Below are 27,891 nucleotides of genomic sequence, written 5' to 3'. Positions count from 1 at the left end.
AGCGACAATTTCCTTAATGTGAGAAAAGAAGGCGTGCCGCGGGGTGGGGGAAGCACGGCTGGGCGAGCGGCAGGAGGGAGAAGAAGCGAATGCATAGACCACGCAGTCTCCATAAGTGGTAGTTTCTGGTGGCTTTTTTCTCGTCCGTCGCAGTTTATTCTTAACTCGCGGCTTCTGTGGGAGCGGCGGCGGCGGGGGCGGGGCGGGGGCTCCGCGCCGCGGGAGCCCGTGTCGGCCCACGGGCGCGGCGGGGCTGTGCCCCGCTCCGAGGGAGCACAGGGGCGTCTGTGCCTCTGGGTGGGTGTGAGAAATCCTTCCGTACGGTCGCTTCCCATTCTACGAGCTTCATTCTCCATCACGGCCCCGTTGATTTATCTGCGCCTTTAGCCTTAAAAAATAAAATAAAATAAATAACAAAAAAAAAAAGGCCCATGGCAAAGAGCTGCGTTTTGTGCAGCCCCGTCGGGTCGGGGCCGTTTTCGCTCGGTTTTAGCCGCCGGCGCTGCCCGGGGGTTGCTGCGCTCCCGCCGGGCCCGACCGTGGCGGCGGGGGCAGGACCCGTCCCCGCTGCAGAGGGAGGCGCGGCCGCCCCGACCCTCTCCCGGCGGGTACCTCCGGCTCTGCGAGCGGGAGGCGAGGAGATCCTTCAGGCTTAGCCCTCCGCCGCGTTGCCTGACCCCTTGGTAGCGTCCCCCCGCCTTGCCCCGGCTCAAACCCAGACACAAATAAGTGACTTTCCTGCTGGGTGATGTCCCCCCTCGCCGCCGCCCATCGCTGCCCGATACCCTCCCTCTGGAAACAGCCACCCCACAGACGGGCTAGGGAAAAGCTCTCTGGCGGTGACATATGCCAGGTACGCGTTTTGTCAGGAAAAGTGAAATATTCCGAGGCAATTTGTAATACAGTGGATTAATTTTGATTGCCCGGGGTAGAAACAAAAAGAAGACTGTCTCTAACCATAGGCTGGGGGCTGACTTTATTTGCCAATATCAATATTTGTGTGGAAAGCTTAAAATATGTTGTTTTTCCAAGAGCTGAAGTTTTAAAAGGGGAGGAGGAGGAGGAGGAGGCCCGTGGATGAAATATTAGCAGCATATCGGTTAACCACTAAGTCCTTTTTTGTATTCATCTGGCCGTTTCTGGTAAGAAGGGCAGGGAGCCTAAAGACTCGGGGATAGATGCTCCTTAATGCACCTAGCGTTTGAAAAGATATAGGCAGCTCTCAGCAAAGGACAAAATAAGGCTGAGACTGTACAGAGCCGGGTGCTCAAAGACCGGAATAAAATTGCTCTGTGGCTTTCGGCATCGCTGAATTGCACATTTTTAATGGGATCTAGCACACATCGCATTAAAAAAAAAAAAAAAAAAAAAAAGAAGAAAGAAAAAGCAACGGTTCTTTGAAACGAGCTAGTCTTGAAAACCAGCAGTCCCTGTCAAAGCAGCTCAATGCATCCGTTTGTTAGTGCCTCCAACTTGAACAGGGATCTATTTCTTAGCCCCTGTCCCTTCTGTCTCACACCTTCCTTCAGCTTCGTGCTTAGAAACCAGAATGTCGACCCATATTTCATGCCTTAGAAGAAATCAATTCATCTGAGATGACAAGGCAGCTCCCCACACACTCTCCAGGCCCCTCGATACATTCAGAGCCTCGGGGTCGCTCCGGTAATGTAGCCCGTATATTTTCGGGATTGTCCCAATATTAATCAAACTGCCAGCAGGGAAGACGGCGCAACTTGCGAAGGGGGGACTTTTCTTTTGGTGTGCTCGTTTGCAGAGGTGCGCTGCTGCTCGGTGCCCTACAGCCAGCTCTCGGTCGGGTGGCGATGGGGCAGCGAGAAGGCGTCGTCGGTAAAAAAGACCCCAAGTCTTAATCAGCTCCTTTGGGGGACACCCACCCTCTTCTTGGAATTAAACTCCCGGGGAGGGGGGGAGAAGCAAATGTTCGCCCGTGACATACTGCATAACCTATGAGTGAGCTTTTTTTTACGTTTGGTTTTTCTCCTAAAGATTTTTCATTCCTTCGATGTGAAGAGCCGTGTTTGCATTTTGCCTTGAGTGTATCTCTATAATTTGTCGGAAAGCACGGCGGAGCGGGCGGGGCCAGGATTTGGGTTTCAAAGGGAAGATCCAGCCGCTGGAGCACAAGCCCGGCTCGGCTGGTTCCGCCGGCAGGTTTGTCCCACCGTGAAAGCGGGTGGGACGGACGCCTCCCCTAGGAGCCGCGCCGTCCTCGGCTGCTGGAGGCAGAGGAAGGCTGCGCCTGTCTCTCCGGTGATCCCGGGTGGATCCTAGTCTTACACGAAGCGCGGAAAAAGGAAAAAAAAAAATATCGGCTCCAAGAAGCATCTTTAGGAGATCTCTTCTTCCTGACGGTGCCAAACGGCACGGGGCTTTGAGTCCCGCGGCCCGACTTTCAAATCCTTTCTAAACTTGATAAAGGGCTACAATAGCAGCTCGGTAAAGCATAGATTAAATTCTTGTAGGATTTGTTTTTATAGCACATATGTAAGTAGGATTCATTATAATGTGAACTAGATCAAGATAAGGGATTAGTGCTTTTATAGAGCATCTCTGCTGAGATTTCCTATGGGGCTAAGATTAAATCCACACACTAAATATTATCTCATTCCATTTTGTGTTGAAAGAAACATTAAACGGTTTAAGAAGCGTCATTAACTGTTGCAAGAAGAAAACTGTCGAGGTTCGTCCCGCTCTGACAGCAGCCCCGCTTTCCTAACGGGCGGAGAGGGACGCGGGAACCTCCCCATCCACCAGTCCCTTGTCTTCCTCCTGAATGTGCCTTTGAGGCATATGAAATCTTCATTTTATCTGTGCAGGTGTCGTACAGGAACCCTCCCAAACAGCTGAGGGGCTGTCAAAGCGCCAAACTGCAGGAACCGGGAGATGATTCCTGTCATTAACGTTTTGGCCGGTTTGCGGACAAAATATGGGAGCGTCTGAACCTCGAGTCTGGCTGGGAGAGGCTCCAGGCTCGGGCCCAGCGTAATGAGAAACGACACATCACTTTCCCTGAGCGCACTCTTAGGAGATGAGCGAGGCTCAGGTTCTCCCCCTCTGCCCACGCAGAATTAACATTAAATCGCCGAGCAGAAGAAGGGTCGGTTTGCTCCTGCACTTTCACTGATCTCTGAAAATACAGATCCCAGGCTTTTGGTAAAGTCACACAATGTCAATTAAACACTTCCACTCCGAGCGGAAAATCTGAAGGCTACCCACCTACACCAGAAGCGATTTTTGTTTGTTTTCTGAGGTGAACAAAAACTGCCCTTTAGGAAGAAATTCGTTAAACGACGCTTGGATCGGGACCTTTTGGCAGCCTGGCTGCGGAGATCCGAAGCACAATCGTTACTTTTAGGCATTAGGATAACGATGCTTAACATACTTGGGGGGGGGGGGGGGGAATATAACAGCCCCCAAACCTCAACTTCTTTCAGTATTCATTGAGATGTAGTGCACATTTTTTTTGCTGGCAGTAAGAATACTTCACATGATTCTTCTCACAAACAGGATGTCTGGAAAATTATAACTCAGCCAAGCTAGATTTTGAATCTGTAATTTGCAGTTTGCCACGTTCAGCTGGGAGGGAGATGTGGAGCGGGTGGCGGGGAGTCTTTTTACACCTCTCGCCTGGGCAGATCAGGTCGGTCGCTCCCAGGACCGGGCGACGGAGACCGGGGCGCTCCTCTCTCGGAGGGTCTCCCCGCAGCCTGCCTCCCGAACCGACCTAATGCAGTCAAACCTCTGGGTCTGAACGTGAAACGAGCAATTAAGTAAAGCCTCAGCAAAGAGAACAGACGGCTCGGGGAAATACAGAACCGTCTGAGCACCTGTTTTACCAGATACCCAGTTCTCTTCGTATTTCAGGGACCCTTCTCCCCGCGGCTGTTGGGGCACCTGATCCCATTCAAGGGAATCTCCCCTCTTCTTCCCCTACGGCCAGCTCTCAGCCGCCCCTCGCCGCGGGGGCTGTCCCCCGCGGGGACACCCCGCTCTCATCCTCCTAGCTTCCCCTTCCATTGTCCCGGGTAACTGGAGGGTGTGTATGTGGAAGGAAGCGAATAACACCCCCAAAATTCGTTTAGCCCAGTCCCAGGTAGCGCTGATTTCTTCCCATTCAGTCCCTAAATAAATATCGTGTTGCAACTTTTCTGGGGGAGAGAGACGTGGGGGTGTAAAATGGATTAAAACATTAAAATACCATCTCTGTGTCCTGACATCCGTAGTTAAAAGCCGGTATTAGAAATGGGGAGGAGGCACGGGGGGATGGAGATCCGCGGGCACTTGGAAGGGGGATCCTCGCCCGTAGTGATGCCGTTCTCACTTTATTTAAGCAAACGCAAGAGCGCGAGGAGAGCAGCTGAGGAGGTCCCTCAGACATGCAGTAGCGCTGGAAGCCGCCGCCCGGAGCAGCGGCGGCAGCACCAGCGGGGGCCCCGCAGCCACCACCCCCTCCTGGGCGGCGTGTCCCGCACCCTGCGGGTCCGGCACCGCGCTCCCGCACTCCTTTTCCGAAATCTGTTCCCTTTTCGGCAGCGAGGCGCTTGCAGTTTATGCGGGATCCTCATCCCTGCGCTCGGGTGTGTAGCTTCCGTAGCTTCCCGAGCTTCTGATCTCGGTTAGGGAAGGAATGCGAGGGCGGCGGGAGGAAAGCGACCCGCCTTCCCCGCAGGACAGCCCCGCGGGTGCCCGGGCGGGGAAGCCCCCCGCCGTGCGCGCCCCCGGCTCATCTCGGGGGACAGGCTTCCCCCGAGGGGCTCCTATGCACGGCGGGGGCGAGCTCCTTCACACCACCTCTGGCCACGAAACGTCTCGCCATCACACATAACACCCTCTCACAGAAGGTTTAGGAGATACTCCATCTCTGGAAACACAGCGGCACATCTGCACGCGGCTCTTAATAACCGGGCTGCCTGGCGGAGGGAATCGCTCCCTGAAGAAAGATGCTTTTCAAAGCTGTCTCACCTCAGCACAGGATTTTTTTTTTTCCCCTTTGCCGCCTTCTCCCCCGGGATCTGTCCAACCCCTTTTAAATAGTTCTGGCCCGCTGAAGTCAGCTTTCTGTTTTCAAGCTTTTAAGGAGAACGAATGCCATACGTGGCGCCAATTCTCCCCTAGGTTACATCTCTCCTTCCCTTTGAAGTCAGCTGGGTTGCGCAGAGGTAAAGGAGAGCAGAATTTGGCCCCTGGGGCTAACGATGATGTGGAAGCACTCTGACTTTATTTATTTATATATTTATTTATTTTCACGGGGAGGAAGGACGGATTTTAAGATCCGGTTATAATTTGTGTCGCGCTCTACCTTTAATACTCAAATATCGTGAGCGCCTCTATAAGCCACGCCGCTAACCTCGTCGGGGAGCGCCTTGCAAAGACGGGGCGCGAAGCGAGTGGAATCGCCGGTGGGGTGCAGATGCGGCGGGAGGGGGCTTTTTTCCTCAGCCGAGCGGGGAAAGGGGTGGTGGTGGAGGGGAGGGGGAGTGCACGGAGGACGCGGCAGCCAGTCCCGATGCTGCTCCCCAGCCGAGGCCGGCGCTTCCACGGCACGGCGGGTTAGCCGCAGCCGCCGGGGTGGCCCGCTCCGCTCCGCCCGGGAGGGATGCAGGGAGGGAAGGATGGAAGGAGGGAGGGATGGAGGGAGGGAGGGAGAGGAGCCGAGCGCTGCTGGGGTGCGCGGCCGCCCGAGGCGGCCCGGCAGGGAGCGAGCCCCGTCGCCGCCGAGGCGGCTCGTTGCCGCCAGCGGGACACGCGTGTCCCCGCGGGCGGGCACCCGCGCTTCCGACAGCCTCTCTCGAAAAAGCCCTGCTGCTGCTGGGAGCTCTCGGGTTTTTACGGGCACATGAGATGCTCCTTGTCCTCGGCTCCCCCGGAGTTTACTAGCTGCCTTTAAAGAGGGACATTTATTGGGATGAAAGTGGATTGCAGGCTGCAACAACGTTGCATGTGTCTTTCATTTAAAAGACACCGAGACCTCATTTTTTTCCCTCCTCTTTTTTTCCTTCCCCCAAGGCATTTAGTGCTTTTAAGGCATAGTTATAAACAAGCTGCCGAAACGCCAGCACACGGAGATGCGGGCGGCGGGGGCGGGGAGCAGGGAGAGGATCTATTTCCCCGGGTCTGGAGCGGGCGTTGCTCCAAAAAGTATAAGGAGGAAACGTGCCGCTTCTTCAGGAAAAATCCAGGGACGGGAACGGCCCCTGGAGCGGCTCCCGGGGCCGGGTCCTGCCCCCGCCCGGGCGAGGCAGCGGGCTGACCCCCGTCGCAGCCGGCCGCGCACAGCGGTGCCCGCCGCTCGCCCTCCGCGCCCCTTCCCCTCCTCCCGGGAGCTCACCGGAACCGCTTCCCCCTCTCCCTCTCCACAGGCGGGCGAAGCAGCACGCCCGTCCCCGTAAAGATCCCCAGCCAACCCCGAGACCCCGAGCGCCACCTCTGCGGGGTGGCGGGGCTGAGCATCCCCGCGGGGCGGCAGCGGGCTACGCCGGGGCAGCCTTCCCGGGTCCGCACCGCCCGCAACCTTCCCGCACCGCCCGCAGCCTTTCCGGGCCCGCACCTCCCGCAGCCGCAGCCGCAGGCCGGTGCCGGGGGCGGGTAACGGAGACGCGGAGATGTCAGCCCGGCTCTGCGGGATGTCAGGGCAGGGCAGGTTGAGCGTGTGCCCGTGTCGGGTGATGCCCGCAGCTACGCGGCTGTAGCTGACACAAGCATCCCTCCCTTCGCTGCCCCTTTCTCCAGGGAAATATCGAACTAGAGACCAGGTGAAGAAGGAGGGGAGCTGCTCGCTGGGAAACGCGCTGGACCTGAACCGGCCTTGTCTTCACCTTTGGCTGGGTTCACAGGAAAGGCCCCTAAGACGTTCAGCAGTCCCGGCTGGCCGTTACCGCACCTATATTTCAACCGCTCATTAAAGCTCCACTTCTTCTCCCACCACATGGGGGAAGGGCCCGCTGAACTGATTTCTAAAAGAGCCTTGATCGAACAGACAAGCTCGGGCCCACGATGCTGAGATACTAATCTGAATTCATCGCAGACTCGGTTTGCCTTTACTCCAAGGAGCCCTCCTTTCACCGGGGAGCAGGGAGCGGCTCTTCCATAATTTGGGCATTTTCTGAATAGTTCCCCATCTCTCTCTTGCCTGCGTTTTAAAGCCTGTCTATGTGCGAAAGGACCAAGGAATTCAACACTTCAAAGGACACACTTTGGGTGAAACCACCCGCTTTTTCAATATCCATAGGAATGCGTGCATATATGGCTCATTTCTTTTTCTTTTTATTACCTAAGACTCTGTTTTAATACTTTCATTTAGAAACTTTATTTTTTTTTCAAGTCGGTAGTGATAATATTTCAGGAGATTTAAAACAAAGGACCCGTTCTAACCGCTTTGCACACACACACAGAGGCGCGCAGAGGCAGACCGGAGGTCTGTTTGATAGCAGCCAAATTCTCTTTTAGGCCGGTTTCTGATGCGAGAGATTTCTAGTTTTATGTTCCTCTATTTTCCATTCCCTCTACACAATCAACCGCCTATAACATTTCTTTCTTTAATTCTAGGACCCAACTTCTGAGCTGTTTTAATAAAGAAGGAACACCGGTTCTTAATTTTACAGCTTCAGAGAACAGGACTGCAGCTTCTGAGGTATCAGTCAAATTAATTAAAGAAGATCCTTTACTTGAGGGAATGTGCCCCTGAAACTACCTTGCTCTAAGCTCTCGGGGAGCTGGGGGGAGAAGGAGGGAAGGGAGGGATTACCCTTTTTCCAGGATCCCTGGAGAAATGTGAATAGGTTGCAGAGGGGAAATGTCCTTTTCATGTGTCTTCCCTCCCTGCCTGCCTCCCCTCACCCTCCTCGCACGCCTGTGTGTGTCTGTCTGTCTGAAAGGGATCTGTCTGTCGAAAATGGGCCTGGAACTCCCTCCTGTGTTGGGATTAGGTCTTGGGGGACCTGGGGTGGAGTTACACTGCTTGCCTATTTTCATATTCATTAGAAATGGGAGGTTGCATAAGGAGCCCTGCTGAGCTTCAAGATATAAAAGCAACTTCGGGTTCCCCCTTTCAAGACAAGACAAATCAAAGGCTCAGAGACAAAACAGCTCGCTGAGCTCTGAACGTCTTTCCCTCCCTCCTTCCTTCCCTCCCATCCACTCACCCTCTCCCTCCCTCCCCTGCTCACAGTCCAGCCTCTGTCTAGGGAAGAGGCTCTCAAGCAGCCTTAGATGATTATGGATTTTCTGAGCGAGAAGTTTGCCCTGAAGAGCCAGCCGAGCAAGAACAGTGACTTTTACATGGGAGCAGGAGGCACTTTGGAGCACGTTATGGAAACTTTGGACAATGAGTCCTTTTATAGCAAAACGCCAGGCAGCAAATGTGTGCAGGCCTTCAACCCTCTGCAAAGGGCTGAGCATCATGTGAGGCTGGAGAGGACATCACCCTGCCAGGACAACAACGGTGAGTCGCCATCCCGGGGTTACGCTCGCTCCTGCGCTTCGCCATCCTTGGAGATGTACGGGGGAGGCCAGGGCTCCTCCTGCCCGGGGAGACCAAAGGCAGCTGCGCAGCCTTCGGGTGCTGGCATGCGAGGGGCTGTCAGGTACTAGTAGGTGATAATGGTAACGGTGATAACGACAGCAGCAACAGCAGCACCGCCGGGAAAAGACGATCACCTCCTCCGAAGGGCTCCCTCCCCTGCGGCGCTGCCCCCCGGCCGCCGCCCTCGCCGCAGCCCCGGGCCGGCTCCCTCGCCTCGCCTGGCCTCGCCTCGCCTCGCCGCCGCCACCCGGGAGCGCAGCGCCGAGCGGGCAGGCAGGGCCCGCCGGCGGCACCGACGGGCCGGCGGCGGCGAAGCGGAGCGGGAAGGGCCGCGGCGGACGCGCCGTGTCGGAGCGGGGCCCGGAGGTGCGGGAGGGCTCGGCCGCGGCCCCCCCCCACCCCCCCGCGCCCCCCGCCCCCGGCCCGGCGCCCCCCGGCCGCGGCGCCCCCCGGGCCGGCCCCGGCCGCTCCCGGCGGCGCCGAGGGCCGCGTCCCGCCGCTGCGGGCGGCGGGTGTTTCACCCGGCGAAGCCCTCGGGCGGCGGGGAGGCAGGGCCGGCGCTCGGCGGCGCGGTGGCCGTGCGGGGCGGGAAGGGCAGGTCGCCCGGTCACGGCTGGCTCTTCCCGATAACGCGCTGCCGGGGCGGCGGGGCGGGTGTTTGCTGCGTTACCGAATAGGGCGCAACAGCGATTCTTCGCGCCGACCGAAAGCGACTCGGGTAATTCAAACCACCGTGTTAAATAGCAGATATATATTATTTTTTTCCCTAGCTGGTCGGCAAGGAAAACGTGGAATACTTTATTTTATAAACAGTTAAAATTTTACCCGTGACTCCAACATGACATAAATCATGTACAGAGAAAATAATTTACAAAATATTTTCCTAGCAGAATCGGAAAATATGGTTAAGAAGACCAGCTGCAATAATGAGACTAACAATATCTTACATTTTTGTAATTTCATATAGGCATTGAAGTTTTTTTTTTTTTTTGAGAGCGCCCTTTCTGTACGAAACAGTTTGTAAGAAATAATGACAGATTTCTACAAGTGCAACTTAAAAACAAAATGCCGAAAATTGATTTATACATCGAAGTTTTTCTTAATTAGCTCATTTAATGTGTGCCTTGGGGGCTTTGGGGCATTTCCTATCTATGCATGTATTGATGGTAAGTATCTAAAAATTGTGTTTGGTTAAAATCAGCTCGGACTGAAAGAAAATAAATTACCGATAGTGAGAGAAAAATCCCAAAGCAAGATTCTTATGGTATGTTACGTGCCACCTCTGTAGATTTTAATTCCAGTAAAGTTTTACAATTTTTTTGCCTGTCTCTGAGAGAAAAAAAAAAGCCCTTACAAATCTTGTGACATATCGCATGACTTTTTCGGTGATTTGAGATGTGTAAAAATAGAAAAAATAGGAAAAGTTTTCATTTCTCATTAAGAAGCTACAGAGGAATTTTTCTTATCTCTACCGCTCAGACTTCACCTAAAGACAAATAGTTCCTGCAATCCTTATACAAAGTATATGAAATGATCTCTTCTAACGAGTTAACATTTTGCAGAAACTCGCTGTATTTTGTAACCATAACAAATTTAATTAGAAACAATTCCACTTTACAAATCCAAGAGAAGGTGTATGGAATCTTTTTAGTTTATAAATTGAAGTTAATTTTTTATTTCATTTGCCTCTTGATTTGTCATTTTACAACTGTTTGGGTTACTTTACAGTTATTTTGTATTTTCATAGAAATAAAGCTTTTAAAATCTACTTCCAAGTTTAAGGGCACGTTTGTCAGTAGCTTTTTGTCACTTGTCTTAGACAGAAATCTGTTTTGGGCTAAGATTCCTTATCTGTGCAACTCTAGTTGAAGCTGATTTCATGGATTATTAATTACTTTAGTGGCAGAGTAAAAATATTTAAGTATTCTCATGCAGCTCCTTGCACTGAAAGGCTTTACATTATATTTTCAGATACAATTCTCAGTTAAAATTCAATGTGGCTTAGTACTTTTACTCTGTTTGTGGTTAATGTTAAAGATTCCTCTTCCGCGATCTCGTATAGAAATATGCAGCCACATAGAATCTGTTTCCTTGTGAAACTGTTTTATATGAACCCTTGAATCTAAACCCCCCCCTTTAACCAGTTATTTCCCTCCCCCACCTTCTGTACAGTGAACTATGGGATTACTAAAGTGGAAGGACAGCCTCTTCACACGGAGCTGAGCAGGCCAATGGACAATTGCAACAATCTCAGGATGTCTCCGGTGAAAGGGATGCAGGAGAAGGGGGAACTGGATGAACTTGGTGATAAGTGTGACAGCAATGTCTCCAGCAGTAAGAAGAGGAGACACAGAACCACTTTCACCAGTTTGCAGCTGGAGGAACTGGAGAAAGTGTTCCAGAAAACTCACTACCCTGATGTCTATGTAAGAGAACAGCTAGCTCTGAGAACAGAGCTCACTGAGGCCAGAGTCCAGGTAGGAACCAAACTTTGGCGTTTATACGACAAGTTGTGCATTGTAGGAACCGGTAAATGACACTCCTGGGGACTGTACAAAAGCCCATAAAGCTAAAGTAAATAGCTCCTTTTGCTTTACTTCTTTATGGATATGAGCTGCTATGCTGCAGTACTAAAATAACTTGTTAGTCTTTTAAATAGCGTGTATTGCTGTTCTAGAAACTTGTTTAAAGGATGAGAAAACAACATCAATAGTAAAGCCGTCTTGATCTCTGGTAGTCCTGTTTTACTGTCAGAATTCCAGGTGGTGAATACAGAAAGTGTTACGCGTAAAGATCCCATTAAAGAGATGTGTTGCATGTAATTCAGACTGATGACAATGCAGAACTCGCCCTCAGAGGATTCTGTGTGTGTTACGGCATTAAAAGTACAGTCTAAAAAGTCACCAGATTCCTTGTTTAGATCCAAAGAGTATTCAGGGAAACTGCACATACATGGATCTGTATAAATATATATGTATACACACACACGCGCGTGCGTGTGAGTGTTCATGTCTGTGTACAGCAAGGACATAATCCTTTCATCTCTGTTGTACAGAATGAGCTCAAAAATCACAAAATTGGGAAGTCCATTTGCTGTTTTTTAAAATGCGCGTAACCGATGGATAATGTTATTATAATTTTTTGGAACGGAACATACTGTTGACCACTTAGTGCAGTATTTGAGTATCCTAACTGCGTACAAAGTTGATTCATTCAGTATGTGCTCACACAGTAATCTCAACAATATTTATGGCTTTGGATGTGTAATGGTGAGAAAAGAAGCTAAATATCCAGGAACCGCAGCCCTTCCCCTGTTCAGACATCTTCCCTTAGAAAAGGGTGTGAGCTGCATTCTGTGAGTTTATCCTGCTTTGAGAGATCTTCCCCACTCTGGTAATGCTCATCATTTCAGTATAGGGAATAACAGTCCTGTTGATTCTTACAGACTGGGATTAATTTTTTTAATTTAGTGACTTGAATATGATAACAACTTCACAACTTGTAATTAAACACATGCTCACACATGCATATAGAGAAATAGACGTCGGTGCACATGCATACAACTGAAATTAAACCAGGATCACTTTCAGAAACGAGCTCAGCTAATTAATTTTATACAGAAGTGTTCTTTTCATGTCTATTCAACCAGACAGCATATTCACAGTTGTCATCGGAAAATAGAATCCAAAATTTTGTGTCAGTTACATCGATACGATATCGGTGATGCCCATGGAATTTAGTTCAGTGGCTTTTAACTCTTCAGGGTCTGTGCCATGCCTCTCCCTCTGAATTTGGTAGTTTTCCAAGTATGACTTCCATTTGTTAGGATTTAGTCTTGACTTAAAAAAAAAAAAAAGCCTTGCATAATGTTAAAATGCTGTTCTTACAATCGCATAATTCTGGAATAATGGGAACTACTCCAAGAATAAATTCATATTCAGAACAGGGAGGGGAGAATTGGGCTAAAGTGTGTGAACTGACTTCTTATCACTTTTTTTTTTTCTAAGTTTTAGAGGCTTCATATGGTAAAGGTATTAAAAATAAGAGGGTGAATGTGAAAACATATATGTCTTCACCAGACTTTCACAGAATAACTATTTCTATTTTATTTAAACATATTCTCCCCTTTCTTAAAAGATAACTGATCTTCGCATTTCTCATATGCTAAATATGAAGGGAAATGGTGATCATTTTTATCCAGAGTAGCAATAGTATTCCATCACAAGATTAAGCAATTTAAAAGGCCTTACATCATTAGAGGCAAGCATCTGGCAATGGAAGGATAACAAGCAGCAGATTTTTACGCTGCTTTGTGGGGGCAAATGGTTACTTTATCTCTGCCAAGAGTCAGTTTCTAGTAAAGTGATGTAAACAGAAACATTTTGGGGGATTGTCAAAGGAAAAATAAAAACGTGTGCTTTTTTCCTCATTTAGTTACTATAAATTCAAGCAAATTGTTTGATTTAGTTTAGCAGAATGATCAGCTGGATACCTTACCCACATTTCCCTTTACCGCCATTTCATCAAGAAATTTAATATTTGTCCTGCATCCATGCAGAGAGAGCCAACCTGAACCTAATTTATCTAAGTTGTTCTCTTTCCTGCTGCATGTCAGTGAAGTAATTGGCACCCATTTTAAGGAGATTGTCAGGGTCTTTTTTCAATGAAAGAGCCTCATTACTAAATTCCCTTAGCGTGTTCTTGATGCCTCCTGTGGAGACAGGAGAATTTTTTTTTCCTTTTCTTTTCTTTTTGCTGAGCCTCAGGCATCATAAATAATACAAATTTACCAACAAGGTCCCTAACAATATATACTCAGCAGTTACACGCGTGGGCCTTGCTTTGATTGCTGAGTACATTTTAAAAGATTGTACATACTAAATATGCAACATGTCCTTGGGAATCAAAATGAGCAAAACTATGCCCTGGTTGCTTAAGCAGCATCAAAAGACAGTTGAGTTCTCCAAAGGTCAAGGCAAAAACTGAATTATAAAACAAACAGCATTATTTTAAATATCCCACCATCAGGGAGCAGAAAATATCCCTCAAAATGGGATTCACAGTCAATGTTCATATACACTAAAAAATTATTAATATATGTATCGATCCAAATGGATTCATGATCCATTTAGCAGGAAGACTGACCGATGATATTGTTTCCATAAAAAAAAAGAAAGGTTGTGTTAATAGTGTGACTTCTTTAAAAATGTGTCTTTAAAAAAGAATGAGTTTACTCATACCTGATCAACAAAGACTTAGTTGGATAATATTACTTTTATAAAGAAACAGTTACTTTTCTCAGCAATTCCTTTAATGCATCAGGATAAGTCTTAGCCAGTCCAAACTAAACTGTTTGAAAGAAAAATTGTTTTTGGAGGCGCAGGACAATGGCAGATATCAGTCACAGCAAGAAATGTGTATATAATAGGTTTTAAGATCACACCTGACACTGAAAATATTACAGAACAGTCCAAAGGTTATTTAAACATAAAGAAAGTAGCTTTTAGCTGACAAGAGGCATTGTTTCAGGTCTAAATTATTTCATAGTCTAAACGTAAAGTGCCATTCTTTAGTTTTCCATTGTCAGAACCATATATATTTCCTAACATAAATGTGAAAAAATGCCACAATAGTTTTAAAACTGTCTGTGATCTCATGATTTTTTATTGTCTTCCTGCCCTATAAACCTTCCTTACAGAAACTTTGCAGCACAGACTACTGTCCTGGTGCCAGCTTCTCCTGCCTTTTCAGTACTGCACTTGATAAAGGTTATGTATACCTATAGGAGGCAGATCGTAGGTAGTCATATCAAATGAGTGGGCATGAAATTAAGAGAAAGTTTCTTTACAATTTTTCTTGCTGGTGCTGGGTGATTTCCTCTACAGAACTGAACTCTGTCAAAAGTAGCACTGCCTGACAAACTGATCTTTCCTCTGCCTCTTTTTTTTTTTTTTTAAGGCAGTAGAAGGGAAATAGCATATAATTTAAAAATAGCCAGAAATAACTTCAGCAGGTCTGACACTGAGAATATTGAAACTGCAAGAAATTATTCCTCAGACAGAGAACTTCCCTTTCTTAGATAAACAGAAGTTTTCAAAGCTACTGTCCAAAATCTCTTGGCTTTTTCCTAAGACTCTTTGCACAGTATGTAATTGAGTTTACCTTGATGACTGTTTCCTCATTTACTATAGGTTTGGTTCCAGAATCGAAGAGCGAAATGGAGGAAAAGAGAACGTTATGGTCAGATCCAGCAAGCTAAGAGCCATTTTGCTGCGACCTATGATATATCTGTTCTTCCAAGGACTGACAGCTACCCTCAGGTATGGTAAAGACCAAGCAGTACCTGGGTTCTACATTTACATTCTCTTCCATCCTCAGGCACACACATGCACAGAAGATGCACGACGACTTTCCTGTGTTTAGCTTTCTGTGTTCTTTAGACACATCAACAGGACCTGCCACTGTGAAAAACAGTTCTGACATCCAATATGAATAATTAACTCTAAAAATACAAGTAATATTTAAAGAACAATCTTAGGAGCTGCAGAGTTTCGCAGAAGTTATGTACTGAGAATGGCTGGCAATGTGGTTGTGCAGTGAAATCTTTTCTGTGCATAAAATTATGTGGGGATTTGAATCACTTCTGGGTCCATACACAAATTCTGAATGACATCTAGACCCATTGAGATTGACAGGATCTATGTAATTTTATGTAATATGACCAGAATTTCACTTCTGGGATATTTATATTCACAGGCACAACTGTCTTAACAGCTCTAGTTTTGTATGTGTCGGTAAGGTGAGGCATAAACTATGTGATCCCTAGGCATCTTCCTTCTGATGTATTAATCATGCAGAATTTCTTTATGGACCTCAATAGACCATTGAATACAAGACTGCTACTAGCATGAAACCGTATTATGGCTACATACAATCAGAATTGAATGTATATGGGTGGGGGAGGGAGGCAGGAGCTCTCAGGCAATAGTAGTTTGTTCTTTCTTCTTTTTTCTTTTTCAGTTCTCCATTAGTATATAGAAAGGTATTACTGTGTAATAAGATCAGAATCTTCTGTTTCTGTTCTCCAGTCCTTTGGTTTGCTGCCTTGCCTCACTCTCTGCTATTGTTTTTCTGCTTGCTTGTTTCAGTACATTGAATACTTTTGTTCTGAAACCATTGTTTTTCATGTCTCTAGCTTCCCATTGCTTTTACCACACAATAAAATAAAAGAAAAAGCACTATACAAAGCAAAAATCTTGTATGGGTCCCTGTGGTAGAGTCCTTTCACTGCTGGTGTCCTGGTGCTCTTCTTCATTAGGTAGCAGGGTCTCTGCCAGACTTAGGAAAATACTCCAATTCTGCATGGGCTTGCTTTGGTCATGCTCTGCATTGGCTGTATGAGATTTGTTTTGCACCAGAGGCCTTGGGCCCATATGTCATCTGCCCAGCTTAAAGTGCTTTACCTCTGAGGAGGTCGCATGTTACTAGATTTGGTGCCTGAGCCAGAGATGTTTTGTGTTCCAGCAGCTCAGAATTTGGGTTCAACATTTCACATCTGGTACACTTATCAGTCTGCCTTTTTTTTTTTGTTTTTTGTTTTTTTTTTTTTTAATCATAACGTAATAGTGCATTAGTCCAAATTACATCAGAAACTGCTGCATGATACACTCTGTGTTTAAGTAGCAGGACACAATACTTGTTTGAGACCTACCTGGCTGGAGGTGTGCAAAAAGACCTCAGGCACTCCTAGGCAGAGTTGCAAAGACATAGATGCACAGTCACGCACAGTTCTCACTCAAGGTGTTCAAGAATCTTTTGAAGGCCTTTCTGACTTATCTATAACATCACAACAGATGATACAAAGGATAGCATTTAAGCTTTGGGCTTTGTATCCCTAACTCAGTTCTCTAGGCTAAATTTTGTGTCTCAAAGCTCATCTTGTATTTTCAGTAGGACTTCATCCACAAATTTTCCCAGTTGTCAGAATTTTCATTAGCATAAGGTAATGGAATAATGCAAGCCTTTGGTAAGCACTTAAAATTGTTGTCATAAAATTAATATTTTTTTAAAAAACAAACCACTTTTGAATGATATGAGAATATCATCCATACAAATCTAAACCCAGTGAAATATTTGTTCTGTTCTTTCAGATTATTAAAATGGTTAGTGAATGCACTGCATTTCCACTTACGAATTTGTTAAAAAACATCTTTCCTAGGCTGATGACACAACTAAGTTTCAGCCTGGCAAAACTTTCTATCGTTAGTTTATAAGCTTTTAAGAACAGGAGATTGAAATGGAAATGTGGGTACCATAATCTTAAATAATGCTTCTCTAAACCGTGTAGAAATATAAAATGTATACTCATGCATAAACATAAATATGTAGTACCAGCCTACAACCATGCACTAACAAACTGCAGGTAAACAGACAGGCACAAATATGTAATTGAGTCTGGTCACCTGCATGAGAAGGCTGCATTGCACCGTACTGTGCTTCGTGAACAGGAACAAGGAGCTGAATGAAGGTGTGAGTCCACTTTACAGTGGCTGTTTCAGCCGAGTGCTCGCATGCGTAGTTGGGCTACATGACAAAACCAAGGCAACTCACTCCTCAGTGAAGAAGGTGGCTGCTTCGCTGCACACTGGAATATGAATAGGTATCCAGGCAATTATCACAGAACAGCCAATATAAGTTCATGTTCTTACTAACCTGGTAGTAATTCTTCATAGTTTCACATTCTTAAATCCTCACCTTGAGTAAAACCATGTGTGTATCATATACGTAACATTTCCAGTGAGAATGCTTGAGACAACGAAAATCTGTATTAAAAACATAATGGTTGCTAGCATCACTGCATTCAAATCTTTTGAACTAGATGTCTATTTATAAGTGCCTCTCTTATGGAAAACAAATATACAGCACATGACTTGCTATAAACTCATTAATCTATCCCACAGTTCAAGCAGAAAGAGATATTTAAAATTGTGTTCTGCATGTTTGGTTTTAGTGTTATAGGTTGATTTCCCAGAACAATTCCATTATTTCAGTACAGTTAATGCAAGAAAGGAAACAACACATCCTTTTTATCCCCCCCCACTTTCCTTTGTTTTTTTTTCCCTGTGTACAAACACTCTTACTGTGACACTGACATCGCTAAATATTAGACAGGCTTTGCCATACTTTTGAGTAACTAGTTTTTCTTGGGCACTGTGAAACACAGATCACTACAGCTTGTTTATGAAGCCTTTATTAACATGGGGGAAAACAGACTCTCTGTTGCTAGCAAAAAATATAGGATGATGTTGAAAAAGGATAAAATCAAGCTGAGATATTTACTGCTGTGTGACAGAAGGAACAGGAACAAATGTGAATTTCTGGTGTGAATTATATGAATTTGCAGTTTGAAGATTTCTGTTCTGAGTCCCACCATGGATACGTTCCCAAAACAGACAGCCCACTTGCATTCCAGCAGAAACACCAGTCTCTTCTGCAGTCAACAGAGGGTGTGGAGACCCCTGCTTAGTCTCTTTACCAATTATCTTCATCAAATACAAATTAAGAACATGATGTTGCTATGCCTTGTGTGACAATATAAACCTGAAAGGTTTTGCTGTGAGGAAATGATCTTCTCAACTTATTTCAGATAGGAGGTTGGCTTTGAATTTGAGGATGGTTGAGGTTGGAACAGACATCTGGAGGTGGCCTGGTCCAACCCGCATTTCTATAATCCAGTCTAGATTTGCAATTAAATTGCACATCTTTATCTTCAAAATAGTAAGCAATTTAGGTTCTTTTCTTTCTAGACCATAATTGTTTGCTTTGTTAATTCAGTCTAACCTTAATTATTTTTAGTGTGTTGACTTTAGGTATTACTATTGTGCAGTATAGTTGCTCAGCTGACTGCCAAGAAGTTAAGTATCTCCAAATTCTGCACACTATATCTTCCATTAATTATATTGGAAACACCTGGACTGCAGAGCAGGACAGTTAGTACAATATTCCAGGATAATCATCTGTTATTCACATGGTTTTTTCTAGGTTTTAACATTAAAAATATGATAGAGTAGTTTTCACTCAGATGAAATATTTAACTTCTGACAACATTATGCTGAAAATCAGATTTTTTCTGGGAAAACCTTTTGTATCGTACTTGTCATTCATTTTAGTAAAAGGTTTCAGTTTCATTAGTTTCAGTACTTAAGCTTCAAGTTTCTCTTGCAGATGCAACACATAAGTCGTCTTAAGTGCACTCAGAAACAAAAATTCACTGGTTAAAACTCTTATCCCAGGCACCTTGCGCCTCATTAGCCAGCAGTATTCTGCTGTTGATACGAAAGCTCAGAGGCAGCATCCTAACACGAGTGAGGAAATGAGTGCAGATTCACTTCATGGAGACCTTTACTTCAACTCACCTAAGGAAATGTTAGTGAACAAGCAGTACTTGATTCAGTCATCTAAACACGGTGTTATTTAAGATGTCTTGGGATATCTGAGACACTGTTATTGTGCTGATGGACAGGGCATACAAGAAACATGCACCCTTCAAAGGAGGCACCTGGTGGTCAGATAGATATTAGACACTTGTGTTTAGGAAACTTAAACAAAGGTATTTTATGCCAGAGATGGGTTCCCTTTAAAGATGGTAAAAATCTGGTCAATTAAGTTTTCTCTTCGTAAAGTATAAAGTATGAAATAGGTAAGATGATCTCTAAAAGTGTATTTTTCTCTCTGGTGCCTGGTTCAGCTGCAGACATCTATAATTATCTTAGATGGATCTGTATATTATGTGTTGAAAGAGGAACAATAAAAAGGTTGCTTAGCCTTGCTCTTCTCTTACATTATTGGTCTTTACTTGACTACCTTTACTGTCCTATGCTTAGTGAGAAGGCTACTGTGTCAGAGGGTACTTGAACTTGTCAGATTTAATGTTTAAGTATGAGAAGTAACAAGGGACCAAAAAACCTGAAGCAAACTTTCATTTTTATCCCCTCCTTATTTACACACATGGGAGTGAAATTTCATCAAAAGCTTACGATATTATCACATAGAGCTCTAGCTTTCCCTGTTTGAGTCAGATTATAAAGATGTCATCTTTGCAAATGTAAGTGCATCAGTATGTAAATAAACATTAAATTGTATCCTTGAAAAGCGGATATAAGGGGCAACGTTTTTCCCCCACCTAGTCTCTTTCCATACTTTGCATCTTTTCTTCTTGCTTGTCCTTTGAGTCTAGTTCATTTGTTGACATTGTTCTTCTAAGTTCTTTTGAAAGGGTTTATCCTGTCACACCGTTATACTTTCCCTCTTATTACCAAGTGTGAAATGTATTATTTGCTTCTCTTATTTGCTTGAAAACGCCGGTGTTTTTTGTTTTTTGTTTTTTTTTTTTTTGTGGAAGAACCGAGCCTAGTTCAGGTGGGAATCCTGATGAGAAAAAAGCATTTCAAAGGTATGGGAAATGGAGTAATATAGAAGGTATGGGAAGAAGGGAGAATGTTGAAATCTCAAAAATAGAAGAAGGAAGAGGCTGAAGTTTACATTCCATCCACCGGACTGATAAATCAAATGAAATATGTTGAATAGCATGGCATCACATGATTTGTTTTGGCAATCAAAGAGTGTAGAAGTGGTATCAGTATACATGTGTTATGTACTAAGTCCTTGGATCAAGATTACAGTTCTGCTCTAGCCTTAGTACATATGGGTAATTCTCATTAGCAATAATCAAAGTTACATGCTCCAATTAAATCTTTCATATGGCATATATTAGACACCACATGTTATATGACTTAAAAATTCTTTTAACTGTAGTAGACATATAAATGACAGTTAATCACAATAGTTCATTAAGGCTATGGGGATACTGATTAAGTAGGAGTAGATGTGGTAGACATATCTGAGCTAGCTTCAAAGAAGTTTTATCATATACTTATGCTGTCTAGCTGTGACAGCATGGAGCTCAGGCTGGGCCACCACCTGGATGGTATGTTGCTTGCTGCATATGTGCTGACTGTTGCACTGCTGTGGCTGATCTTCCAACAAGAATAACACTTCTAATCTTTTTGGGTGGTGTCTGTTCCATACGAAGTAGTTTGTGCACTGTGCTTTTATTTTTTTCTTGGTTCTAAACCATCACTCACTGTGGTCCTCCTTGCGGTTTCAACTTTTTTTTTTTTTTTTTTGTGAAACGTGTATTTCTTTAATTCTGTGAGTGACTTTAGCTGGGGCTTAATTATAAGGAAAATCCATTTTTTTCTGAGTTAGAAAGTTCTTTTCAATAGTATTTTTCAAAGAATGAAATTTTGTCTTTACTGTATCATAAATGTGAAATATAATTAATTTTTACCATAACTGGCCCTGAGATTGCAGCAGGGAGAAGTTACAGTTTATCCACATAACATCCTGTACAAGAATGAGAGCTTGATGACTTTTCAAATCCTGTGTTACTTTGCACCTTAGCAAACGTCTTGAGCATGGGATCAAATGAACAGGTTTTTATTTTGTTCACCTTATGTAAGGCCTAAATGTGACTGAATGGGTCCATCATATATTTTAGAGCTGTAGCATTAAGCCTTTCAATACCAAGGGCCAACTTGCATTTATGGACATACCTGAAAATGGTGTGCTGCAGCTCTCCTATATGTACCTGAACTCCATACAGTACAGATGATCTTCACATGTTCATTAGGTCCAATAGCTCCTATAAAATGATAACTAGTTACATCAAGAAGTATTCTGTCTAGTTATAAAGGAAAAAATAGAATGAGAGTGGTAAAGCCTTGGAACAAGTTGCTCATAGAAGTTATTGAATCTCTGTAGCTGGAGCTACTCAAAACTTGACTGGATGGGGCTTGAGAAACCTGATCTAAATTCAAAGTTAGCTGTAAGCAAGGGTTTGGAATAATAATCCCGGAGGTCCTTTTCAGTTTAAATTATTCTGAGAATATACATATCTGCAAACTTGGGAAGTACAGGTAAATTTCTGCCCATACTTCGGACGTTCTTAAGAGACTCCCAAGAAAAAAAAAGTAGTGTGGCAAGTGACAGCCCAAATTAGCTATGCTGATGGACTAGGAACAGCCTACAGATAATGAATTGTAAACTAGCAGTTTTGAGCAATTTAAGAGTTATTGCGTTTAATCTGCCTGAAGTAGCTCCTTGTGCAAGCACAGGTTTCATGTTTTCCGGCAGTGCAAGGATTGTTGCTTCACTGAAAGAGGAGTGATGAAAATTTATCAAATCAATCTCTTTGACATTCACATGTGTTCTCTGATTAGATTCATTTTTAACTCTTCAGCTAGTGCCACTGTTGTGTCCCTTGCAATGCCCAGGAAAATCCTCAACGTGCAGCTTCTAATTACTTACTAGAGTATTTATAACAACATATAACATAACATAACATAACATATGTAATATAATAATAATAACAACGGTAATAATAACTTGTCACTTCATATCTAGAGGTCTTCAAAGAGATTAACATTCTGTTTCCCATGTGAAGCACTAGAACACATGTGCACTCAAATAGAAGCTGTGTGTGCTTTTAGGTGTGCCTGTTGGAAACAGACTCCAGTCTGGATAGGCAGGTGGCTCAAGTAGCGTGAGACAAGACATTTGGTGATGAGAGAACCAAAACTGGGTAAGTGATAGTACAACTCTCAGAAAATTTGGAGATTTGAGTTTATATGATTTCTCCAGGTCCTGTGTAAAAAGGCTGAAGCTCCAGGAACTTGAAATTTTAACAGAAAAAAAGCAATGACACCAAGTGGGATGACCAATTACCTCATTACAGTCTAATTTTCCTCTGCAGTGTCAAGCAGAAGGTCATATGCTTAGGAAATGATATCATAACCATGTTAACAACCATAACTCTCCAGTTATGTTCTTGTCACGGCTGTGAAATCCTACGGTTTTTTTTTCTTCTTCTTCTATCGGGAAGGGGGGGTGTGTGTGTGTATAAAACATACAGTAGGTAAATATATTGAAGGGCTCTGGTAATTTCATGGTAACCACAAGAGCAAAGCTCAAGTTGTTTGTGATGTTAACAGAAACCAGAGATGTGCTGTATGTATAGCCTCATTCACAGACTCTGAATTGGCTTTTATATAGTTCATGGATCACACAAGAGTTTAAGAGGAAAAATATTTTCTTTAAATTCATGTACATAATGTCCCCTTTCCTTCCAACATACCAGAAGAAGGTCTGATAATTTTGACTTATTGTAAAACATTACTGTATTTATTTTTAATACAGGAATAGCTTCTGCACGTAAATTTCACTATAAGATATTTATGTTGTAAATCCCTGCTAAGAAATGAAAATCTAATATCAGAAGTGAGGTCACTCAACCAACTAAAATGAGCAGAAAATTGATATGACTGAAACATTCTTTTGAAAAGTGTAACTGCCTCATGAGAGAAGATGTAAAGCTTTCCTAGCATCTTGTGGCATTTCTGAAGTGAAGTTTCCTAATTTGGATTCCTTCCTCTAAGGAATCCAATTCCTCTAAGGAATTCCTCTAAGGAAGAAACCTAGGGCACCCCTTTGAAAGTTTTGGGAATGAATAGCTTGTTCACGTATTCCTTTAACAAGACATCGGTGTATTTTAAGATTTGCAGCTGAATTCAGTTCTCATTTACACCTGTGCAATCTCACTGAAGCTAAATTGAAACAGATTTGTCTAGGATAAAAATATCAGGAAAATTGGTGGTACTAAACTTAGTTTACTGCAAATGAAACTACTAGAAATACAGAAGTAAAGAGCGATTTTGTGATACGTCCAGACCACATAGGTCATTGGGCACTCTCAAACTGAGCCTCTGAACCTTTTGAAGTCTTCCCATCATGACTGTATTAAAGGTAAACTCGTGCATGTTCCTATTTAAGCAGATTTTTTTGGAAAATTCTTCCCATAATTATATCTGTGCAGCCTGGGTGACTGCAGCATTTGGCATACTGTTTCTTAGAAAGACATCTTAGTAAGTCAGATAAATGAGACTTTGTTGTGTGGGAGTTAGCTTCAGGGGTGATGAGCTCCTTCAGAATTAGTTCTGCATTAGAATCTGCATAGATGAACTAGTCTCTCCCTGGGCAAATTCATCCTGTTGCAAAGGTTCTGAGACTAACAATTTGGCCTGGAAATACCATAAAAAAAGAAAGGGATTTTTGTGTGCATGTGCTTGAAATATATGTATGTGTGTGTGTATATATATATTACTTTTTCCTGGATTCTTTTTTAGCTTTATCAGCTCCCTGATTCAGTTCAGTAAAGAGTTGTACCAGCAAAACAAGCTGAAGTGGAACAGCATGGAAATAGGAATGGGTGGCTTGTTTTGTAGGCAGAAAGGGAAAGAAAACCCCATCAGTTGCTTAATCTGTCACTGCTGCTGCAAGAAATATATATGTAACCATGAAATGCAATGAAATACAATTAAAAGTGTCTAGTGTCCCTAGACACTAGGGTGTCTAGTCTAGAACAAAAGAAAAAAAAGGCCATGATTTTTATATGGATGACTGGGTTTCTGATTTTCCCCATTCATGATTGAGGCAGACTGTGTGCAGTTTGGGCTTTCAGAAAAAGTGGAGATATTATCTGGATCTCATAGGCTTTCAGCTTTTAATAATCTCCTCTGCATTCTAATCACATGCTATGTGTCTCCAAACTCATGAAGCCTGAGAAGGCAGCAAGCCTTATGAGTCTTAGTGGGTGACTTCCCAGTTGCTGTATGCTTACCTACCACACTTTCCAGCTCTTCCAGGGTCCCTTGTTTCCTTCTTGTCATATTCTGTAAATCTGTACTGGGATCTGAGAAACCGTCCAGGCAATAGGACACTCAGAATCCTGAGCCATAAGAGAGGTACTGCTCTGTTTAGGAATGTTCTGTGTGGCTGAATGCAACAAACTTTTGTAAGTAAGAAAATAGTTCAAATAGGTCCAGATAAGATATGTCCTTTAATTCCCAGATAAGCCACCTGCCCTCTGAAGATCAAAAAAAGTTTGTCTGATTTTAAGACAAAACTGTCTCAGGTGGGCTAATTAAGGAGTAACAAGGCAGCTGAGGATCGTGACAAGCTGCAGAGGGTTTCCCATGGGCTGATGTTTGAGAGTTTTCTAAAACTGCTGAAAGGAGGAGGGAAGGATGGGAACTGGAAAGTTCTGAAACTTTCGCTAGACTATATTTCTTCCTGTAGATCTCAGTAGGCTCACAAGAAGGAGGAAAAATCCTTGATGTCCTTCCCCAGGCACCTTATTCACTCCATTACCTCTCAGCAGACCACCTGAGATATGCAGAAGCAGATACCTGAGATTTGTCCAGCTAGCTGTGTATATGTGTGCGTGTGTGTAAAGGCAAGCTCATTCACATGACTGGCTGTGGAAGTGTGTGTGTGCCTGTGTGTATGCATGGCTGTGTGAACAAGGAGCTGGGCAGACCAAGAGTTTGGGGAGACATCTTGCTACTGTGACTTTTCCCCAGCCTTCTGCAGGAAAACAAAATGGAGCATTTGCTGGTTCCTTTTTGCTGCTGGAATTGACAAGGGGCCCAAATTAGTTTGTCAGCTCCTGATGACCTCTGCTAAAACAGCTGTTCAAAATATTAACTTTTAAAATAAGACTCTATCTCATCCTTGCTATCTGCACTAGGTCTCAGCTAGATGAGTTCAGTGAACCATAATTTATCTCTTTAGCTTGTTGGTGGTTTGGTGGGTATGTGCTGTTGCAAAGTAATAGGACAACAAGAGAAAAACAACTCAGCATTAGAAACATGTTTTCCCTCTCTCTGTGTGTATGAGTGTGTCTGTCATAATTCATTACTTCCCCTGACCTCTAATTTGGCAGAAAAAGATCACTCAACTAGAGAGATAACCTACATATCTTAAAGCCAAAATTCTTTTGTCTATGGGTTTGGAACGTGAAGGCAAAATTAAGTTTGAAGTGGGAATTCACTTTGCAGTGCTAACTGAAGAGTAATTGCAATTACTCCAACGTACAGCAGAGAACAAAGACATGTGGGCTCAATCCCAGTGTATCAGAGCAATGATATACTGAACAGACAACGGATTTTTAGGATGAAGACAAATTTAGCAAAGTAAAACAAAAAGAAAAAGATACAGTTACTGTCTGAGAAGTTCTGTACTGTGAATGAGGGCTACAAATGTCTTGTATCATGATATTTGTAAATATTTTTTTTAGAAATCAGCATTCAGGAAAGAGATGTAAGTAAAGGCAGAGAAGAAATATAAAGCTCTATGTTGTATAATGGTGAATACAAGTGAGAAATGACCAAGGAAGTCAGAGTATGTCAGAAATTATATCCAATAGTACTCATAGAGAGATATAAACAGTAGAGAGTTTGAAAAGATGGAAGGACAGCTGCTGAGTGTGAAGTTTGAGTAAAGCAAAGTAAATAGAGCAGGAATGAAGGAATGTACAGTCTGAGATAATGACAGGAGCTGACTTGTGTTAGGCCTTGAAAATCTTTCCATCTGTTCATCTAGTAACAAATAAGTGAAAAATACCTATCCATAAATAGCATTTATACATACACGATAGGAGAAGGCCTGAGACTCAGAATGAAGCTTTAAGTGACTGCCAAGTATAGAAGGCATTACACATCAAAGCTTGAATACATGGTTACTCCAGATCTTCAGCAGACATTGCTGGTAACCACAAAGTTTGTCTCCTAGTCTGTCATGCAACGTTTTCCAGGGACGCACAGTGCAGCCAGTTAAGGCTGAAAGCTGAAGCAGAAATGCCCTCAAGTATAATTTCATATAAAAATATCATTAAAAGAATTTTTGTCTTAAAACCATCTTTGAAACAACTGTAGGAAAAACTCTTGGATGTATTATCAACCATGCTTGTATTTAATGGATTAACTTGTTTTAAAGTAACTATGCAAGGCTTCTCAATATTTAATTTTGCAAAAACTTGTTGGGCTATGTCTCTTGAGAAATCCTGGTTTGTTTTGTTTACCCTTTTGCACTGTTTCCTACCATTACATTAAGAAAGAATTCTGATGAGGAGAAGCTTTTATGGTGAAAACAGCTACAATATTGTCACCTTTTCTTTGAAGTCAGTTGTGTGCTTCCACTAATTTTACTGACTGGCTGGGCTGATGGCATCCTGAGGTTCAATGGTAAACGCTCAAGACAGAGCCACAGAGCAAACGAATGACAGAGCAAGGAATGATTCAGCAGCCCTTGCTCTTAAGTGAATGACCCAGGTTTTTGAGTCCTGTAATGTCTTCGTGGTATTTTCTATTATGATTGCAGAGAGCTGTTAAAGTACTTGTTGCTTGTTTTAGAGAACTAATAGTGGATGTGTTAAGTAGAGCAAACCAAGCATTGCAGAAAACAAAAGATGACCTATCTAAATTTAATCTTATTCATTTTATATGTTCCAGATTCAGAACAATCTGTGGGCAGGGAATGCAGCTAGCGGTTCTGTGGTTACTTCCTGCATGCTACCACGAGATACGTCCTCCTGTATGACACCTTATTCCCATTCACCCCGGACAGATTCTGGCTACACAGGCTTTTCAAACCACCAGAATCAGTTCAGCCACGTGCCCCTCAATAATTTTTTCACTGACTCTTTACTTTCTGGGGCAACCAATGGACACGCTTTTGAAACAAAGCCGGAATTTGAAAGGAGGTCCTCCAGCATTGCAGTTCTACGGATGAAAGCCAAAGAGCATGCTGCCAATATTTCCTGGGCCATGTAATATAGCAGTACCCTTTCTTAATTTCCTTTTTTTTTTTTTTTTTAATAGCAAACTGAAAACATTTTTATTTCCTATATTTAAAGGACACAACAATAAGCTGCTGTGTGTGGAATGCTAGAAGTCACAATATACATGATGTCTGCTTAAACAAATGCAATATAATATTTAACAATAAAACAAGAATAAACCAAATAGATTTACCATGCATCAAGCTCAACAAGAGGGCTTTGTTTTGGTTTTTATATAGAAATATGTTTTGTTGTACCAGTTGATGAAATATGATTATAAAACCTGCAAAAAAGAATAAAACTATTAAGCAAATACGTCTACTCCATTGGTTTTTGGCAGTCCTGTATACAAAATCCATGCTTTACAAATTAATACTTCATAAGGGAACAACTCTGTAAAGGCAAATAAATTTATTATACTAAACCCATGAAGTAAATCTCTAAGCACACCACGCAGAGAAGGAAATATACGATCATTCATGTTGTAGGTGGAATTTGTAGACCTAAGTCCCTCAGCACTGTGCTGCTGCTCTGAGCCAGCTCTGCTGTTTTGCTAAATGCATGTTGAGCTAGTTGGAGTTACATCAATGCACAACTAATGAAATGAGAATAG

The 27,891-nt window shown here is 43.7% G+C and overlaps 1 protein-coding gene across 1 annotated transcript; it reads left to right on the top strand.

Moving 5' to 3' along the window:
- Window positions 1-8,020: 8,020 nt before the first annotated feature.
- Window positions 8,021-27,311, top strand: ALX1 (ALX homeobox 1). The gene is made up of 4 exons (XM_075107896.1): window positions 8,021-8,461; window positions 10,715-11,019; window positions 14,734-14,862; window positions 26,950-27,311. The coding sequence occupies exons 1-4, from the start codon at window positions 8,230-8,232 to the stop codon at window positions 27,268-27,270; spliced, it is 987 nt and encodes a 328-aa protein (XP_074963997.1). The 5' UTR covers window positions 8,021-8,229; the 3' UTR covers window positions 27,271-27,311.
- Window positions 27,312-27,891: the final 580 nt, after the last annotated feature.

The sequence above is a fragment of the Phalacrocorax aristotelis genome, chromosome 1 (genome assembly GCF_949628215.1).
Source record: "Phalacrocorax aristotelis chromosome 1, bGulAri2.1, whole genome shotgun sequence".
Classification (NCBI taxonomy): domain Eukaryota; kingdom Metazoa; phylum Chordata; class Aves; order Suliformes; family Phalacrocoracidae; genus Phalacrocorax; species Phalacrocorax aristotelis.
This window is presented reverse-complemented; position numbering and strand designations above follow the sequence as displayed.

Excerpts from the sequence above, each read along its gene's own strand:
- ALX1 (XM_075107896.1), top strand. The coding sequence starts at position 8,230 with ATGATTATGGATTTTCTGAGCGAGAAGTTTGCCCTGAAGAGCCAGCCG. Across the intron at positions 11,020-14,733 it reads TCACTGAGGCCAGAGTCCAG|GTTTGGTTCCAGAATCGAAG; the intron begins GTAGGAACCAAA and ends CATTTACTATAG. Across the intron at positions 14,863-26,949 it reads GGACTGACAGCTACCCTCAG|ATTCAGAACAATCTGTGGGC; the intron begins GTATGGTAAAGA and ends TATATGTTCCAG.